General features: G+C 47.1%; 1 protein-coding gene across 1 annotated transcript in view; it reads left to right on the plus strand.

Annotated features, from left to right (window-relative positions):
* AK5 (adenylate kinase 5) overlaps positions 1 to 20,321 on the plus strand; it is a 316,529-nt gene that overhangs the window by 219,645 nt on the left and 76,563 nt on the right. Inside the window, exon 9 of the mRNA XM_089692186.1 lies at positions 16,057 to 16,099. Within this exon, the coding sequence (XP_089548312.1) occupies positions 16,057 to 16,099 (43 nt within the window). The remainder of the gene's footprint in view (positions 1 to 16,056; positions 16,100 to 20,321) is intronic.

A 20,321-nucleotide genomic window follows, 5' to 3' on the forward strand; every position in this document is an offset into this window, starting at 1 on the left:
CATTTAAAGTGGTTGTAAACATTTATATATACCCAGTGAAGTGACTGGCCTCAGATGAAACAAATCCTCTTACATAAGTTGTACCTGTGTATCTGCTGCAGTCTTTCCCCTACATCCATTTAAAGTGCAGAATTTATAACGCTTGTCTGAGAGTTCAGAAAACGGGGTGGAGAGCTGAAATAACCCTGCAGAGCTCAGTGAGGGAAGAGACACACCCCCTCCACACAGGTGACAGGAACATAGCTGAGGCTGTCAATCTGCTGGAGGTCCCTCCCCTGTCACCATTTTTCTTTCAGTGTCATGAAAACTTGTCAGAATTGATCCATGCTGATAGCAGAGGAACGAATCACCTGGAAAAAAAAAAAATAAGTCGGCAGCTACAAAAACTGTAGCTGCTGACTTTTAAAATACAAACACTTACCTGCCCTCGGTCCCGCGGTGTCCTCACCACTGCTGGTTTTACTGGCCGTCTTCTCTTCCTGGCGCCGCCATCTTCAGTGTGGGCACCCAGCTTGCAGCTGGGTGCCCACTGCGCATGCGCGAGAAGCCCTGTGCTTTGTGAATGGCTCCATAGTCTTCTGGGACTTGTTATGTGTCTCAGAAGAATACGGGGGGGACTTCCACTTCCTATCACCTAGGCGATCGCAACTGAAGTGGGAGTGGGTACCTGTCAAATTCAGGTACCCACTCCCCAAAGGTACCAATCCTTAATGGGGAGCGGGGGACAAGGGCTTAAAGTGGAACTTCCCATTTTGGGTGGAGCTCCACTTTAATTTTCTTAATGAGACAAGTCCACACTATAGAGGGATGTGCTTTGTTCATATTTTATGTCTGAAATTTACAACCACTTTAACACATCTGGCACTTTTACTGCAGATTTCACAGAGGTAAGTATAAGTCATCCTCACCTACGTGGTGTCCTGTAGCAGAATCTCCTTTCCAATCACTATGGCCCACACTTCTAGCCTGTGTTCTGGGCTTATGAATTGAAGAAGTCTGCACTACAGAAGCCTACAGTATGTGGCTTTTCTGACTACTAGAGTAGGGACTAGAAATGTGTGGGCTACAGTGTGTTGTCCTTACATTTCTGGTCCCTGCTCTAGTTTCATGAAATCCCTATAAGCTTCTACAGCAGTGGTTCTCAACCTTCCTAATGCCGTGACCCTTTAATACAGTTCCTCATGTTGTGGTGACCCCCAACCATAAAATTATTTACCCAGTAATTATAATTCATGAGTGTCGTTTTACCTCCAATACTGCTGCTTTCAACACAGTAGCTGCTTTTAACAGAGTAGCTGCTTTCAACACAGCAGCTGCTTTCTACACAGCAGCTGCTCTTTACACATCGGAAATATGTGTTTTCTGATGGTCTTAGGGGACCCCTGTGAAAGGGTCGTTCGAACCCCCAAAGGGGTCGCGACTCACAGGTTGAGAACCACTGTTCTACAGGGTCAACCTGAGCTTGAATTTTAAGGATAGCTGAGATTTGTCTGCAGCATATCTAACAAAAGAAGCTATGGAGGTGTCAATCATGTGTCACTATGCAGCTAATTCCTGGCATTCTTCTTTAACCAATTGCCCGCCACCCTATCATAGAAGTACTGCTGCAGGGCAGCAGGGATGCACAAAATCATGTAGATATACGTGATTTACATATCCACCCTACCTATTGGTTCCTAGAGATGTCTAGGCACTCAGCAATCGTTGGTGAAAGCTGACAGGGGAGAAACCTGTATGTAAACAACACTCTCTCCTGTCAGCAAGGACATGCTGCTTTGTATCTCTCTGCACAGGAGAGAAATACAAAGCAGACAAAGCAGCATGTCTCCCTAGTAAAACATGCACAGCACATAATATAAAACACACACCGCACACAGTTAACCCGTTGATCGGCCCAGATGTTAACCTCTTCCTGCCTAATGCCATTAGTACACTGTCAGTGCTTTTTATTAGCACTGATCACTGTATTGGTGTCACTGGGGATGTCAGTGGCAGTTAGCCCCCCCAGTGTCAGAATGCTCGCCGCAGTCCCGCTATAAGTCACTGATCGCCGCCATTACTAGTATAAAAAAACTAAAGATCAAAATTCCAGTATATATACTGCTATATGTAGATGCTATAATTTTCACGTAAACCAATTAATATACACTTACTGGAATTTTTTTTTTAGCAAAGACATGTAGCAGAATACATTTTGGCCTAAATTTATGAAAAAATTATATTTTTAAAAAATTTTTATTGAATAGGTTTTATAGCAAAATGTATTCTTTTTTTTGTCTCTAGCACAAAAAATAAAAACCACAGAGGTGAGCAAATACCACCAAAAGAAAGGTCTATTTGTGGGAAAAACAATGACATAAATTGTACAGCGTTGCATGACCACGCAATTGTCCCTTAAAGTAACACAGTGCCGTATCACAAAAAATGGCCTGATCTGTAAGGGGGTAAATCCTCTGGATGGCAAGTGATTAAAGCTGAACTTTAGGCAAACAACTACGGTATATACATAGATAGAATTCATATAAAAGAGTTGTTTGCATGTCAAAGGATTTGTATTCTGTCCATCCAGGACAGTGTACTGTAATTACTGTAGCTTGCATTGTAACAAATTATTATTATTATACAGGATTTATATAGCGCCAACAGTTCACTCAGCGCTGTACATTATAATGGGAGACAGTACAGTAACAATACGATTCAATACACGAGGGGTTCGAGGGCCCTGCTCCTTGGAGCTTACAATCTAGGAGGGAGGGGATAGTGGTACAGGAGGAAATAGCTGTGGGGGATGGAGTGAAAGGAGGAGTGGAGGAGATTGGCTTTTAGGTGAGGGTGGGGTAGGCTTCCCTGAAGAGATAGGTTTTCAGGGTGTGCATAAAGGTGAGGAGGGTAGGTGATAGTCTGATGGATTGGTGTAGGGAGTTCCAGAGGATGGGGGAAGCCCTGGAGACGGGCATGGGAGGAGGAGACCAGGGAACTAGAGAGTAGGAGGTCTTGTGAGGAGCGGAGAGTGTGTTTTGGGTGGTATTTGGATATCAGGTCGGTTATGTAGTTTGGGGCAGCATGATGGACAGCTTTATACGTCAATGTTAGTATTTAGAATTGTATCCATTGGGCAATCGGATGCCAGTGGAGGGATTGGCAGAGAGGGGTGGCGGATACGGAGCGGTTGATAAGGTAGATGAGTCTGGCTGCAGCATTCAGGATAGACTGAAGCGGGGATAGCCTGCGGTGAGGTAAGCCGGTGAGGAGGGAGTTACAGTAGTCAAGTTGTGATATAATGATATAAAGTGATATAACAAATGACTTTTACACACATACAGTTGGAATAGCCAAACCGAGATAACCCGAAAGAATAAAACCCTTTAAAACACAAAACATTTTGAAAGCATCTGCTGATGGAAAGGTCCAGGAATTCAGTCGCAGAGAACTCTGCTGGAGTCCTGAAGTGCTACCATAAGTCAACTACAAATGTCAGTTGTGGATTTGCCTTGTCCTACTTCAGTAAATCTTTGCTTTGTGCTAAAGCTGAACACACATTTTAACAAAAAGCCCTTTATACTTACAGATTACAACTGCTACAGCAGAACTTGTAAGCAGCGTTGGGATTTTCTCGTCTTTAGGCATGGCTGAGCTCCATTGCAAATTCTTTTGTAATGAATTTCGTAGTTTACAGTTGAGACTCATTGACGATCTCTTAGCCCCAAGCCTACATCCCCAGTGTGCTACAATTTTGGATCGTAATACTAAAGTGATATAATGATGAAAATAGGACTTGTATATGACCAGTTTGGACAGTGGTGGACCTCCAACCTCATGTTTTGCCAATTCATCCCTCGCTCTTTTTCACACAAAAATGGACTGCCAGTCAAAGACTAGGTAGCAGGATGTATATTAGGTGGGGTTTAGGAATGGAGCCAAATAATCTATTTGTAAAGTCTTACTTTATCCTGTAATGGAATGATCTGTGCAGACTGCCAAAACCCTGACAGATGAGGATTAATTTAATGACTTTGTACATGCTGTCGGTCACATCTGGCTACTGTTTTTGAAGTGTCTGCTCAGTCCCAAAGTTCTGTACCAGTTGAGGGTAAGCACTTCAGATGTCCAAAAGTACAAGTTTCAGCATGCTCCTTCCACCACTGGCCCATTGCCTGCACTTCTACTCCCACAGGGGCTAATTATCATTTTAAAAATGGAACCGTTGTTCTTAGCAGCCTATTAGGCTTTTCTCTGTTTTCATTGCAAAATGGGTAACAAATGCAGCTTCACTATTTTATTCTGTTGCAGCTAAAATATTATTGTCACTTACAGACTCTTATGAGCAACTTAATGCCTAAATGTAACTCTTAGCTACAACCCAACTCCTAGAGTTCTTTTGCCATGTACTTTACAATTGTTTTGCTTGTCATTTAATTTCAACCACAAATAGTTTCTGGTTTCCCACAATCAATAATAAAAATGGATTTGAGCGCATATGTGATTTAAAATTATTTGGTTACTGAAAATTAAGAAACAATTGTGGTGAAAGTCATCACTTGCTTTCAAAATTGCCCAGTGCATCATGGGTGTTATCCTCAACCGAATACTAAACCTGAACCTCAATATGTATATTCTAATAGTAACAAATACGCCTCATTTACACTTGAAAAATACTGGAAACTGGAACAATGAGAAACGAGTATTGTGAGACACTGGTATAGGATTATAACTTTTTTTTTTTCTTTTTTATGGTTGAACTGGATGGACTTTTTTCAGCCAGACTAACTATACAGCTGGAAATTGGAACTGCAGGATAGTGAAACAGTAGCATCTCACTATTGAAACCCCTTTTGAATGTGGAAAAAGCACATATACCAGCTTTCTGTAATAAAACTTGCCCACCAATGTTAGCTCGCTAGAGTATCCAATATCCAAATAATGGAACAACTAACATCAGAGCTTAAAAACCAATCCAAGAAGCACTTTAGAATTTGGACCCTATGGCTGATGGATAGAGACTCCTGGTGAGTTATCTACTCACCGACCATGGGAGACCGGTAGGAGAGAGGGGACACAATCTCTCCCCGTCTCCCTCCCGATCTTTTTTTCCTCCCTCCACCCTCCCCTCCCCATCTTTTCTTCCTCCCTCCCCATCTTTTTTTCCTCCCTCCTCCCTCCCCTTCCCATCTTTTCTTCCTCCCTCCCTCCCCATCTTTTCTTCCTCCTTCCCCCCTCCACCTTTTTTTTTCTTTCTCCCCCCTCCATCCATTCCATCTTTATTATTTCTGTTCCCCCATTTGGATTGTGGATACAACTGGAAAACTGACGAAGACAGGGCGCAGTGCAACTACTCGCCTCGGAGTGATTATCAGTTGCATAGAACTCTGCTCCTGTATTAGCTATCATTTGGATGAGATTCATGCAGTGCATTGCATTTGATGTTGTATATAGGTTATACCTTGTAAGTCTGTTTTGGTATACTGAATGTACTGTCTAGAGATGAGCGAATCGAACATGACGAAGTGGAATTCGTTTCGAAGATTAGGAAATATTCGATTCGCGCCGAATCCGAAAATTAGCAAACTTCGGATGCACGAATCGAATTTTCCCAAAAATGGAGTCGACATGTGTGGCGACGGAGCGGGGATCTCTGGGAAGGCGCGCAGACAAGGCGCGCTGACCCATAATGCATTCATTCATGACATTTGATCGCATTAGCCAATTGGCAGCCAGCCAGCCAGCACTGTGTAATGGTGGAGCTATAAATCGCGGCCATCTTAGAATTCTCCATTAGCCTCCGGTCATTCAAGAGAGACAGACGTCTGTGTATTAGGGACAGAGTTAGGGCCACAGAGACTTTAGGGCCACAGAATCGTTACTTAGGGACACAGAATCGTTACTTAGGGACACAGAATCGTTACTCAGGGACACAGAATTGTTACTCAGGGACACAGAATTGTTACTCAGGGACACAGAATCGTTACTCAGGGACAGACACAGAATTGTTACTCAGGGACACAGAATTGTTACTGAGGGACACAGAATCGTTACTCAGGGACACAGAATTGTTACTCAGGGACACAGAATCGTTACTCAGGGACACAGAATTGTTACTCAGGGACACAGAATTGTTACTCAGGGACAGACACAGAATTGTTACTCAGGGACACAGAATTGTTACTCAGGGACACAGAATTGTTACTCAGGGACACAGAATTGTTACTCAGGGACACAGAATTGTTACTGAGGGACACAGAATTGTTACTCAGGGACACAGAATTGTTACTCAGGGACAGACACAGAATTGTTACTCAGGGACACAGAATTGTTACTCAGGGACACAGAATTGTTACTGAGGGACACAGAATTGTTACTCAGGGACACAGAATTGTTACTCAGGGAATCAGAATCGTTACTGAGGGACACAGAATCGTTACTCAGGGACACAGAATTGTTACTCAGGGACACAGAATCGTTACTGAGGGACACAGAATCGTTACTGAGGGACACAGAATCGTTACTCAGGGACACAGAATCGTTACTCAGGGACACATAATTGTTACTCAGGGACACAGAATTGTTACTCAGGGACACAGAATTGTTACTGAGGGACACAGAATCGTTACTGAGGGACACAGAATTGTTACTCAGGGACACAGAATTGTTACTCAGGGACACAGAATTGTTACTCAGGGACACAGAATTGTTACTCGGGGACAGACACAGAATTGTTACTCAGGGACACAGAATTGTTACTCAGGGACACAGAATTGTTACTGAGGGACACAGAATCGTTTGCGAGGGACACAGAATTGTTACTCAGGGACACAGAATTGTTACTCAGGGACAGACACAGAATTGTTACTCAGGGACACAGAATTGTTACTGAGGGACACAGAATCGTTACTCAGGGACACAGAATTGTTACTCAGGGACACAGAATTGTTACTCAGGGACACAGAATTGTTACTCAGGGACAGACACAGAATTGTTACTCAGGGACACAGAATTGTTACTCAGGGACACATAATTGTTACTCAGGGACACAGAATTGTTACTCAGGGACACAGAATTGTTACTGAGGGACACAGAATCGTTACTGAGGGACACAGAATTGTTACTCAGGGACACAGAATTGTTACTCAGGGACACAGAATTGTTACTCAGGGACACAGAATTGTTACTCGGGGACAGACACAGAATTGTTACTCAGGGACACAGAATTGTTACTCAGGGACACAGAATCGTTACTCAGGGACACAGAATTGTTACTCAGGGACACAGAATTGTTACTCAGGGACACAGAATTGTTACTCAGGGACAGACACAGAATTGTTACTCAGGGACACAGAATTGTTACTCAGGGACACAGAATCGTTACTGAGGGACACAGAATCGTTACTCAGGGACACAGAATTGTTACTCGGGGACACAGAATTGTTACTCAGGGACACAGAATTGTTACTGAGGGACACAGAATCGTTACTCAGGGACACAGAATTGTTACTCAGGGACACAGAATTGTTACTCAGGGACACAGAATCGTTACTCAGGGACACAGAATCGTTACTGAGGGACACAGAATCGTTACTGAGGGACACAGAATCGTTACTCAGGGACACAGAATCCTTACTCAGGGACACAGAATCGTTACTCAGGGACACAGAATCGTTACTGAGGGACACAGAATCGTTACTCAGGGACACAGAATTGTTACTCAGGGACACAGAATTGTTACTCAGGGACACAGAATCGTTACTCAGGGACACAGAATCGTTACTCAGGGACACAGAATCGTTACTGAGGGACACAGAATCGTTACTCAGGGACACAGAATCGTTACTCAGGGACACAGAATTGTTACTCAGGGACACAGAATTGTTACTGAGGGACACAGAATCGTTACTCAGGGACACAGAATCGTTACTCAGGGACACAGAATTGTTACTCAGGGACACAGAATTGTTACTGAGGGACACAGAATCGTTACTGAGGGACACAGAATCGTTACTCAGGGACACAGAATCGTTACTCAGGGACACAGAATCGTTACTCAGGGACACAGAATCGTTACTGAGGGACACAGAATCGTTACTGAGGGACACAGAATCGTTACTCAGGGACACAGAATCGTTACTCAGGGACACAGAATCGTTACTGAGGGACACAGAATCGTTACTCAGGGACACAGAATCGTTACTCAGGGACACAGAATTGTTACTCAGGGACACAGAATTGTTACTGAGGGACACAGAATCGTTACTGAGGGACACAGAATCGTTACTCAGGGACACAGAATTGTTACTCAGGGACACAGAATTGTTGAATTAAAGAGTATGTCAGAGAACACGCAGAGGAGTGGCAGAGGAGGCAATGTTTCAGGAGCAAGCAGACGTGGCAGCAGAGGAAGGGGTCGAGGCAGCACTAGTCGCAGCCAGAGGCCAGTGCTCCCGGTGTCATCCAGCGGTCGTGTCTCCACCGACAACCCTGCCGTCATCGATTGGTTGGCTCGGTCGTCTTCCTCTTCCCAGGTCACCTCTGACACCTACAGCCAACGGTCGGTGGGTACGTCAGACACAACCGTTAGTTGGCATGACCCGGGAGCAAGCCCACTGAAATCACGTGTCCTCTACTTGCCCCTGTCCTTTGGTGTTCCCTCACCAAGCGAAGTATCGCATGCTGTGGGCTCAGCCCCACTGTACAGTGAGGAAGAGCTAACAGAGGGCAGTCAGGAACGGGGGGAGACATCCGCCTCTTCAGCAGCCAGGCGAAGAAGTACTGGCGAGGAGAGTGGCTCGGTAGCCGGTCTAGAGACAGGTCTGTCTCCTGACCCACACGCAGCCGAGGGGGCTAGTAGTGAGGCGGAGACCCTAATTGATGATGATGAGGCTGATCGCACTTGGCAGCCTCGTCGTCATCAGGCTATTGCTTCCGCATCATCAGGAGAAGAGGGTGCCAGCTTGGCAGCGAGCAAAACAGTCGGTGGGTTGCCCAGGAGGCAGCAGGGTCGCAGCAGTGTCAGTGGAGGCAAATGGCCACGGAGTAGAGCACCAGCTCCACTGCAGCCTACCACCACGGCCAGTAGTGGTGCCGGTGTGCACGGAGGAAGTAGCAGTTAGCCAGTGAGGAGTAGCGGGGGCAAAGTTTCCTACTCGGCGGTGTGGCAATTTTTTGTCAAGCCGCCCGAGGAAGTAAACGTAGCCGTATGTCGACTATGTGGCCAGAAAGTCAAGCGTGGCCAGGGGGCCCATGTTGGGACTACAGCGTTGCGTCAGCATATGCAGCGTCGCCATTCGGTGGCCTGGGAAAACCGTGATAAAGATACGGCGGTTCTGCCTGCCCCAGCCCCCGCTCCATCACCCGCTCCGTTACTTGCTCCGTCACCCGACGTCAATCGCCCTCTATCAGCCAGTCAAGGCTCCAACTCCTCTGCTGAGGGAGTTGTCGCTCGTTGGCATCTTCCGCTCGTTCAGATGCTCCTTCTCCTGCTACTCCTCTTCACGGATTCCGTCAGCAGTCTTTCTTGGAATCCGTTTCCAAGAGACAACAGTTTGCGAGCACGCACCCGACGGTGCAGAAGCTGAACGTCCTCCTGTCCAAGTTGCTGGTGCTGCAGTCCCTCCCTTTCCAAGTGGTGGACTCAGCACCTTTCCGAGAAATGATGGCTTGTGCCGAGCCGCGGTGGAGAGTGCCAAGCCGGCATTTCTTCGCCAAAAAGGCAGTGCCAGCCCTGCATTCACATGTAGAACAGATGGTGGGCCAGTCTTTGAGCATGTCGGTCTCTGCCAAAGTGCACGGCAGCGCCGACGTGTGGAGCTGTAACTACGGTCAGGGACAGTACATGTCATTTACGGCCCACTGGGTGAACGTGGTGCCGGCACAGCCACACCAGCAACTTGGACAGGTCACGCCGCTTTTGCCTCCACGTTTCCACGTCCTTGGTCCAGCAAAGATGTCCGCCTCTACCACCTCTTCTTCCGCCGTGTCCTCAGCCGCCACCCCCGTGCCAAGTCCCATTACCCGACCGGCATATCACATGTGCAGGGCGCAACGGTGTCACGCTGTGCTGCACCTGGTATGCCTTGGCGAACGTAGTCACACAGGGGAGGAACTTCTGAGTGTAATGAACAGAGAAATCGACAGATGGCTGTCTCCGCGCAAACTGAAAATCGGAACCATGTTGACCGACAACGGAAAGAACATGGTGTCTGCTCACGTGTTCAATCTGGTTGTCAAGCGGTTCCTAAAATCCACCATCCCACTGCAAGACATCCTTAAAATGTCACGTAAACTTTGCATGCATTTCAGCCATTCCTACACCGCAAAGCACACCCTCCTTGAGCTGCAGCGGCAGAACGGAATTCCACAGCATCGCCTGATCTGCGACGTTGCAACAAGGTGGAATTCAACCCTACATATGTTAGACCGCCTTTACGAACAGCGAAAGGCCATCACCGATTTCCTGATGTTACAAGCGGATAAAGGTACTCCCCTGTGTAACTTAGATGTCAGCCATTGGCAGCTCATGCGTGACACCTGCCGCTTGCTCAGGCCCTTTGAGGAGGCCACGCTATTCGTGAGTCGGCAGGACTATAGGATGAACGACGTCATTCCTCTGTTGCACGTCCTGGAACAAATGCTGTTAACAATGGCTGGTCAAGGTGCGGTAGACGTGGCGCACAGATCTCAACGCCACATGACCCCCTGTGGGGGCAGGACAGGAAGAAGAGGAGGAGGTAGAGGAGGACATTGGTGCTCAGGAATTATTGAGTGAAATGGGTGGTTTTTCCACTCAGCGGACAGGAGTGGAGGAGCAGGAGCATCTGGTAGAGGAGGAGGAGGAGACAGAGGACCCAGACGCACCGTGGCAGTATGCTGTGGAGATGGAGGCAGGGAGTCCCTCGCATTTCTTGGCACAAATGGCCCATAGCATGCTCGGTTGCTTGCGTAGCGACAGCCGAATAATAACCATCAGACAGAGGGATGACTTTTGGCTGTCCACCTTGTTGGACCCTCGCTACCGTTCAAAAATGGTGGCCTTTTTCACACCTGCTGAGAGGGAGGCCAAAATAACGTACTATAAAAAACACCTATGTAGTCAGTTGGTCTCTGCCTTTCTGCGCCAACGTCCATCCTTAGACACGGTGGGCCCTGTGCGCTCGCGTTCCGCTGCCATGGCAGCAGGGAAGGGGTGGGGTGGTAGGAGCAGTGGCAGCTCCACCAGCAGCGGCTGCCTCAGTCTGCAGTCGATGATGAGTAGCTTTCTTCACCAGCGCAGTGAGGAAACTACTAACCAGCCGCAGCAGCAGCAGCATCAGGTGGACCTGGAGCAGGACCTCAAACAACAGGCTTGGGCCTACTTGGACAGCACCCTGCCAACCGAGGTAGACAATCCCCTTGACTACTGGGCAACGAAACTTGACCTTTGGCCCCAACTAGCTGAATTTGCCCTTGAAAGGCTGTCATGCCCGGCCAGTAGCGTGGCATCGGAGCGCGTGTTTAGTGCGGCAGGAGGTATTGTAACTCCGCGGAGGACACGACTGTCCACCCAAAGTGTGGAGAGACTCACGTTTGTGAAAATGAATCAGGCGTGGATTAGTCTGGATTTCAAACCACCAGTTCCTGACACAACTGACTAAATCCGCCATGAATCATGCCCCAAACATGTTATTATTTTTAACATAGGCCTCTGTATGGCCTTCAATTTAAGCTGCTTACGCTTCGCCACTCTGCCATGGGCCCCTGTACCGCCTCCTCTTGCTGCTGCCAGGTTCAGAGTGTGTCATGGGTCCCTGTACGGCCTCCCATTGCTGCTGTCTCCATCGCCACACTCTGCCATGTGCCACTTTCAGGTCTCCTCACACTGCTGGTGGGTTCCATTTTGTCATAGGGTGCTGGCAGATTACGGGCCTCCCATTGCTGCTGCCAGGCCCGTAATCTGCCATGGGCCCCCGTACCGACTCCTCATGCTGCTGCCAGGCCCGTAATCTGTCATGGGCCCCTGTACCGCCTCCTCATGCTGCTGCCAGGTCCAGAGTGTGTCATGGGTCCCTGTACAGCCTCCCATTGCTGCTGCCAGGCCCGTAATCTGCCATGGGCCCCCGTACCGACTCCTCATGCTGCTGCCAGGCCCGTAATCTGTCATGGGCCCCTGTACCGCCTCCTCATGCTGCTGCCAGGTCCAGAGTGTGTCATGGGTCCCTGTACGGCCTCCCATTGCTGCTGTCTCCATCGCCACACTCTGCCATGTGCCACTTTCAGGTCTCCTCACACTGCTGGTGGGTTCCATTTTGTCATAGGGTGCTGTATGGCCTCCCATTGCTGCTGCCAAGCCCGTAATCTGCCATGGGCCCCCGTACCAACTCCTCATGCTGCTGCCAGGCCCGTAATCTGTCATGGGCCCCTGTACCGCCTCCTCATGCTGCTGCCAGGTCCAGAGTGTGTCATGGGTCCCTGTACGGCCTCCCATTGCTGCTGTCTCCATCGCCACACTCTGCCATGTGCCACTTTCAGGTCTCCTCACACTGCTGGTGGGTTCCATTTTGACATAGGGTGCTGGCAGATTACGGGCCTCCCATTGCTGCTGCCAGGCCCGTAATCTGCCATGGGCCCCCGTACTGACTCCTCATGCTGCTGCCAGGCCCGTAATCTGTCATGGGCCCCTGTACCGCCTCCTCATGCTGCTGCCAGGTCCAGAGTGTGTCATGGGTCCCTGTACGGCCTCCCATTGCTGCTGTCTCCATCGCCACACTCTGCCATGTGCCACTTTCAGGTCTCCTCACACTGCTGGTGGGTTCCATTTTGTCATAGGGTGCTGGCAGATTACGGGCCTCCCATTGCTGCTGCCAGGCCCGTAATCTGCCATGGGCCCCCGTACCGACTCCTCATGCTGCTGCCAGGCCCGTAATCTGTCATGGGCCCCTGTACCGCCTCCTCATGCTGCTGCCAGGTCCAGAGTGTGTCATGGGTCCCTGTACGGCCTCCCATTGCTGCTGCCAGGCCCGTAATCTGCCATGGGCCCCCGTACTGACTCCTCATGCTGCTGCCAGGCCCGTAATCTGTCATGGGCCCCTGTACCGCCTCCTCATGCTGCTGCCAGGTCCAGAGTGTGTCATGGGTCCCTGTACGGCCTCCCATTGCTGCTGTCTCCATCGCCACACTCTGCCATGTGCCACTTTCAGGTCTCCTCACACTGCTGGTGGATTCCATTTTGTCATAGGGTGCTGGCAGATTACGGGCCTCGCATTGCTGCTGCCAGGCCCGTAATCTGCCATGGGCCCCCGTACCGACTCCTCATGCTGCTGCCAGGCCCGTAATCTGTCATGGGCCCCTGTACCGCCTCCTCATGCTGCTGCCAGGTCCAGAGTGTGTCATGGGTCCCTGTACGGCCTCCCATTGCTGCTGCCAGGCCCGTAATCTGCCATGGGCCCCCGTACCGACTCCTCATGCTGCTGCCAGGCCCGTAATCTGTCATGGGCCCCTGTACCGCCTCCTCATGCTGCTGCCAGGTCCAGAGTGTGTCATGGGTCCCTGTACGGCCTCCCATTGCTGCTGTCTCCATCGCCACACTCTGCCATGTGCCACTTTCAGGTCTCCTCACACTGCTGGTGGGTTCCATTTTGTCATAGGGTGCTGTATGGCCTCCCATTGCTGCTGCCAGGCCCGTAATCTGCCATGGGCCCCCGTACCGACTCCTCATGCTGCTGCCAGGCCCGTAATCTGTCATGGGCCCCTGTACCGCCTCCTCATGCTGCTGCCAGGTCCAGAGTGTGTCATGGGTCCCTGTACAGCCTCCCATTGCTGCTGTCTCCATCGCCACACTCTGCCATGTGCCACTTTCAGGTCTCCTCACACTGCTGGTGGGTTCCATTTTTTCATAGGGTGCTGGCAGATTACGGGCCTCCCATTGCTGCTGCCAGGCCCGTAATCTGCCATGGGCCCCCGTACCGACTCCTCATGCTGCTGCCAGGCCCGTAATCTGTCATGGGCCCCTGTACCGCCTCCTCATGCTGCTGCCAGGTCCAGAGTGTGTCATGGGTCCCTGTACGGCCTCCCATTGCTGCTGTCTCCATCGCCACACTCTGCCATGTGCCACTTTCAGGTCTCCTCACACTGCTGGTGGGTTCCATTTTGTCATAGGGTGTTGTATGGCCTCCCATTGCTGCTGCCAGGCCCGTAATCTGCCATGGGCCCCCGTACCGACTCCTCATGCTGCTGCCAGGCCCGTAATCTGTCATGGGCCCCTGTACCACCTCCTCATGCTGCTGCCAGGTCCAGAGTGTGTCATGGGTCCCTGTACGGCCTCCCATTGCTGCTGTCTCCATCGCCACACTCTGCCATGTGCCACTTTCAGGTCTCCTCACACTGCTGGTGGGTTCCATTTTTTCATAGGGTGCTGTATGGCCTCCCATTGCTGCTGCCTCCACCGCCACACTGTGGCTCCACACTCTGGTTTTGGCCCCGTGACTGCCCAAATGAGTGAAGTGTGCGGTGATTCTAAGATCGACAGCACTCATCTGCATGTCATACTGACTGACAGTATTATTTCTCTTCCCCAGCAGACTCCAAGGGCATTTAAATTAAAGGTACAGTGTTCTGCACTAATATAAAGGCTCTCTGAAGCCTAGAAACACCCTTTTTATAAGTTAAATTCGCAGCGAATATATTCGACTCTAATCGAATTTATTCCGCGAATTCGCCGAATCAGCCGAATCGAATTTTTGAATAATTCGCTCATCTCTAGTACTGTCTAGTGATAGGTTGACTAAAATAAAGAATTCATTTAAAAAAATAGCATCTCTAGAACAACGGAAACTCTGAAAATGGCCTCTACCAAACTATTGTAATGAGGTTGGAAGTGCAGAAACGTCTCAAATAACTGTGTACTGTATGCTATAGCATTGGAGGACAAGTTCGCTATCTATCTAAAACCCAATGTATAATTGGAGGAGGTAAGTAAGCACCAAGTGGTATGCTAAGTTTAGGCTAGTCTAGGAGGCTAGGGTGGGATGCTTGAGGCATATTTAGATAATTAAAAGAGGGGAGCTTTGGGGGAAGAGCTGGAGAGTGCTTGACGCTTGCTCTGTATCTGCCGGACTGGTGGTTGCTACTTTCCTTTCCAGTCCAGATAATTAGAGCCTGAGAGATTGTGTGGCTGTGGAAACTGGCAAAGTTGATGATTGAGTGTCCATTGCTGTTGGGTTAGGCCCTGTTCACATCTAGCGATTTGTGGGCAGAATCGCTGAGATATGTCTGCAGTCAAAGACCATCTCCTGTAATAGAGTCCCCACTTGCAGAATCTGCTCTAAAAGGGGACCCCGGATGGTGACACGCCTGAGACACGCATATGAAATTTGAAGTATATACCCAAGGTGCGATTGGAAGGTGTAGGATCCTGTCCCTATCTTGGCAATTGATGATCGCTATCTGATACCACAGGATAAATCTTACATGCATTTTTTTGACGCACTTCTGGTGAGTGCGTAATTTTTACCTCAGATTCACCGTGTGATACACAGAATCTCATCCCACGCACCTACTAGGATCTATTGGATCACCACGTTTGACCTATTTTGGGACTTGTTCATCTCACTTAACCTCACCGCAGTGTGATTTGACATTTGCACTTTATTATATATATTTAATATGTTATATATGCCATTTTACTATTATAGCGCTGCACCTTATATATGGTTTTAGATATATATATGTTTATGTTAAGATAATTAGTAAACTTTTCTTTGTAACAGTAGCCTTCACTGGAAATTCCTGAGCCCCATAATTTAAAGGGGTGTCAACGTACTTTTGGCCATACTTTTGATTCAAAATGTATGGAAGTTTAATGATCAACCTCTCAGTCAGTCAACTGCAAGGAAAAATCCACTAGTAGAAACTGAACAGAATTCTTGCAGGTTGCAATGCAGTGCATCAGCTCCACAAATCTAATTTCCTTAAGTCATAAATCTGTATTGGACTTTGTGTTGCATCCTCAGAATTATATCCAAGATGTCTGTTGCATTTAATCAGATCTTTTTCCTTCTTATTTCTTTTTTTTTTTTCATTAATGCTGCTCAGAATGAGGAAATTGCACATCTTTTCGGTGATGATTATCTAAAAGGTACGTTCTTCGTGGAAAATCTGACCTGATTTTTAATATTTCGGTTTCAGGGTCAAATCAATTAGAGGATTTCAAGGAGCTTATAGAATCTCTTACATTGCATTAAAAGTGACGTAACTGAAACATGCCTTATGGCGATTTTCATGGTATTTGAGCATTTTTTATTTATTTTTGCTTTAACCCTTTTTATCACATCATGCTACAAAGCACCCAGCTGTGGTCCTATTTTATTCATTGTTTGATATTAAAGCATAACTGTACTTTTTTATACAATCTAACCCAATCTTTCCCTGAAAAAGTTTGGCTACCCTATACTTTAAACTCATAAAGTGCATGTTATTATTGCTGTCTCTGTCCCCGCTGGGAAGACTCACCCTTTCGATTTTGTCCTGGTAGCTTTTAATGCTGATTAGTTAAGAGAAAATTCTCCAATGGTGCCACCTGGTCTATGACATGCTCTAAAATAAATTGTTCAATTTTGAGAGATTTCCTCTAATTTCTCCTTGCATCTCTAGGACAGCAAGTGAAGAACAATCTCCCCAGGGGGACACAGTCAGCAGAAAATAACTTGATGGGGGTTTTAATCCTTCCCTACTCCTATCTAAAACTAAAAAATGTATTGGCCTTACATACATTTGAATATAAATTAACATAGAAAGAATATGTGAAATAACATAAGGAACCTAGAGTTACACACCTGCAAATTTTTCTAGAGAACCCTAGGCACCCAAAAAAGTAGGGGACTCTATTGTGCAAATACCAGCTTCATCTAGCTGAGTCATGTTTGGGATGGGTTGCCAATTCATTTTGCGTCCAAATGTAAAATTATCTGTTAAAGAGTGATAAAATACAATAATGCAATACAACAAAAGAAAGAATGAAAGTAAATACAAAGACAATTTTATTTGTCCTTACTAAAGTCTACAGAAGGTGAGAGTTAGACTGTGTGTAGGTAGCACAGTGCAAGCATGTGTGAGTGTTTAAATGCAATTGATCGTATTAGATTTGTTAATTTCAGGGTAGCCACAACTGTACTCTAAAGAGGGATATTAATTTTATGATGGTAACATAAATGTACATATAACATAAGTTTATCTAAAGCAAAAAGTTTTTTTTTATAGAATGGTGAGGGTTTAGAACCCCTGTCCGGTTTTTATTGTTGTCACTGTCTATGGCAGTGCATTATTATTATTCAGGATTTATAAAGCGCAACAGTTTGCGCAGTGCTTTACAACAAGAGGGCAGACAGTATAGTTACAATCAGAGGCGGATTTACCATTTGGAAACTCGGGCGCTGCCCAAGGGCTCAGGGTCAGTAGGGGGCCCCATGAGATGACCCTGGTACCTTTTTCATAGGCTTTTTTGAGTTTGGGCAAGGACACAGGGGCCCCGTGATCCCCTATTGCCCGGGGGCCCCATGAGTTGTCAGTCCGCCCCTGGTTACAATACAATTCAATACTGGAGAAATCAGAGGGCCCTGCTCTAAGAGCTTAAAATTTAAAATGGAGGGTCAAGTGATACAAAAGGTAATAACTGTGGGGGAAGAGCTAATGGAGAAATTAAGCGTACAATTGTTAGGTGGAGACAGGATAGGCTTCTCTAAATAGAAGGGTATTCAGAGATCATCTAAATGTGGACAGAGTAGGAGACAGTTGGACAGATTGGGGTAAGGTGTTCCAAAAGATGAGGAGGCTCTTGAGATGTCCTGAGGAGAGCATGGGAGGAGGTGGCGAGGGAGCCATAGAGCAGGAGGTCATAGGAGAAGCAAAGAGAGTGATTTGGCTGGATTTTAAGACTAGGTTAGTGATGTAGCTGGGGGCCGAGTTGTGGATGGCTTTGTAAGTGGTTGGCAGTGTCTTGAATTTTATTTTTTGGGTGGGTGGAAGCCAATGGGGGAGGGGGGATTGACAGAGAGGGGTGGACGATGCTGTATGGTTGGTAAGGTGGATTAGTCTAGCAGCAGCTTTCATAAAGGGGGGATAGCCTATGTAAAGGTAATCCAATGAGGAATGAGTTGCAGTAGTCAGGACAAGAGATAACCCGGGGGTGAAATAGAAGTTTTGCAGTGTAATTGGTTAAGAATTTGCATATTATGGAGATGTTGTGGAGGTGCATACATTCTCTTTACTTGTCCTGGTGTCCATTGTCACCAAGACTGAAAGCGATTAAAAATGCAAAAGTGAGTTGTCATCAGAAAAGGAACAGAGGAGAAACCTTTCAATGGGAACACTGGTTCCAGTGACAGTTGTCCCAGAGCTTGATGTGTGTGTGATACTGCAGGACCAATAGTAAAAATTTGTTCAGGTGGATCCAACCGTAAAGTGATTTTTCCTTCAAAGAAGCAAATCTGTGATTGAAGACTAGTATAGGTAGACCCTATTCTGGTTCTATGCTGCATCCTCTCTGATGGTGACAAAATGAAGCACTCGCCAGACAGTGAATTCTTGAATGTGTATAGAGGAACACCTAGTACAAAAGCTCATCTCACTTAAAGGACTTTTTTAAATGTGATAGGAGCATCAGATACAGCCAATGCCAACACAAAAAACCTCCCCCCTTCTTCAGTGCTTGAGCAGTCAATGTTTATAAATCACAACAGAAAGCCCAAAGAGTCATTTGTTAAGGCTTGATGAAGACTATCATCTCCTGATGGCACTGTAGGCCTATATTGTCATCAGGAGTCGTTAGTCTTCATCAAGCCTTAAAACAAGTCTCCTAGTGCATTCTGTTGTGATTCTACAATCATCGACTGCTCAAGCCCTGAAGAGGGGGGAGGCTTTTTTCTCTCGAAAAACACGTTGGCTGTATTTGATGCTCTTAATTATTAACAGTTGTTAAAGGACTTAAAAGTTTTTTAAGTGAGATTAACTTTTGTACCAGGTGCTCCTTCATACACATTCAAGTTGTCTAGGAAGGGACTTTCCTCACATAGGAGAGATTTACTTTTACTTCCTGTCTACATGACTGGTAGTGAATGGAAATCTCCCCTATGGCATACAGTTGCAAGAAAAAGTATGTGAACCCTTTGGGATTACGTGGAGTTTTGCATGAATTGGGCATAAAATGTGCTCTGAACGTCATCTAAGTCACAACAATAGAAGAACACAGTCTTCTGAACATAATACTACACAAACATTAGATGTTGCCATGGTTTAATTGCACATAACATGTAAACATTCACAGTGCAGGGAGGAAAAAGTATGTGAGGACCTAGCTTAATGACTTCTCCCAGAGCTAATTGGAGCCAGGAGTGAGCCAACCTTGACTCCAATCAGTGTGATGATATTGGATGTGTTGCTGACAGCTGTCCTGCCCTTAAAAAACACACACCTGTTTTGGATTTACTGGTTTCAAGAAGCACTGTCTGATGTGAACCATGCCTCGCAAAAAGAGCTCTCAGAAGACCTACGATCAAGAATTGTTGACTTGCATGAAGCTGGAAAGGGTTACAAAAGTATTTCCAAAAGCCTTGATGTTCATGTGTCCACGGTAAGACAGACTGTCTACAATTGGAGAAAGTTTAGCACTGTTGCTACTCTCCCTAGGCGTGGTCGTCCTGTAAAAATGACTGCAAGAGCACAGCGCAGAATGCTGCATGAGGTAAAGAAGAATCCCAGAGTGTCAGCTAAAGACCTACAGAAATCTCTGGCACATGCTAACATTTTTGTTGACACATCTACAATAAGGAAAACATTAAACAAGAATGGAGTACATGGGAGGACACCACGGAGGAAGCCATTGCTGTCCAAACAGAATATTGCAGCACGTTTGAAGTTTGCAAAAGAGCACCTGGATGTTCCACAGCACTGCTGGCAAAATATACTGTGGACAGATGAAACCAAGATTGAGTTGTTTGGGAAGAACACACAACACTATGTGTGGAGAAAAAAAGGCACAGCACACCAACATCAAAACCTCATCCCCACTGTAAAACATGGCGGAGGGAGCATCGTGGTTTGGGGCTGCTTTGCTGCCTCAGGGCCTGGACGGATTGTTGTCATTGATGGGAAAATGAATTCCAGAGTTTATCAAGACATTTTGCAGGAAAACGTACGACCATCTGTCCGCCAACTGAAGCTCCGCAGAGGATGGGTGATGCAACAGGACAATGACCCAAAGCATACAAGTAATTCAACAAAACAATAGCTGCAACAGCACAGAATACACCTTCTGGAGTGGCCCAGTCAGAGTCTTGACCTCAACCCGATTGAAATGCTGTGGC

Source organism: Staurois parvus, unplaced genomic scaffold (genome assembly GCF_062004578.1).
Source record: "Staurois parvus isolate SC_StPar_1 unplaced genomic scaffold, SC_StPar_1.0 ptg000578l, whole genome shotgun sequence".
NCBI classification, from domain to species: Eukaryota; Metazoa; Chordata; class Amphibia; order Anura; family Ranidae; genus Staurois; species Staurois parvus.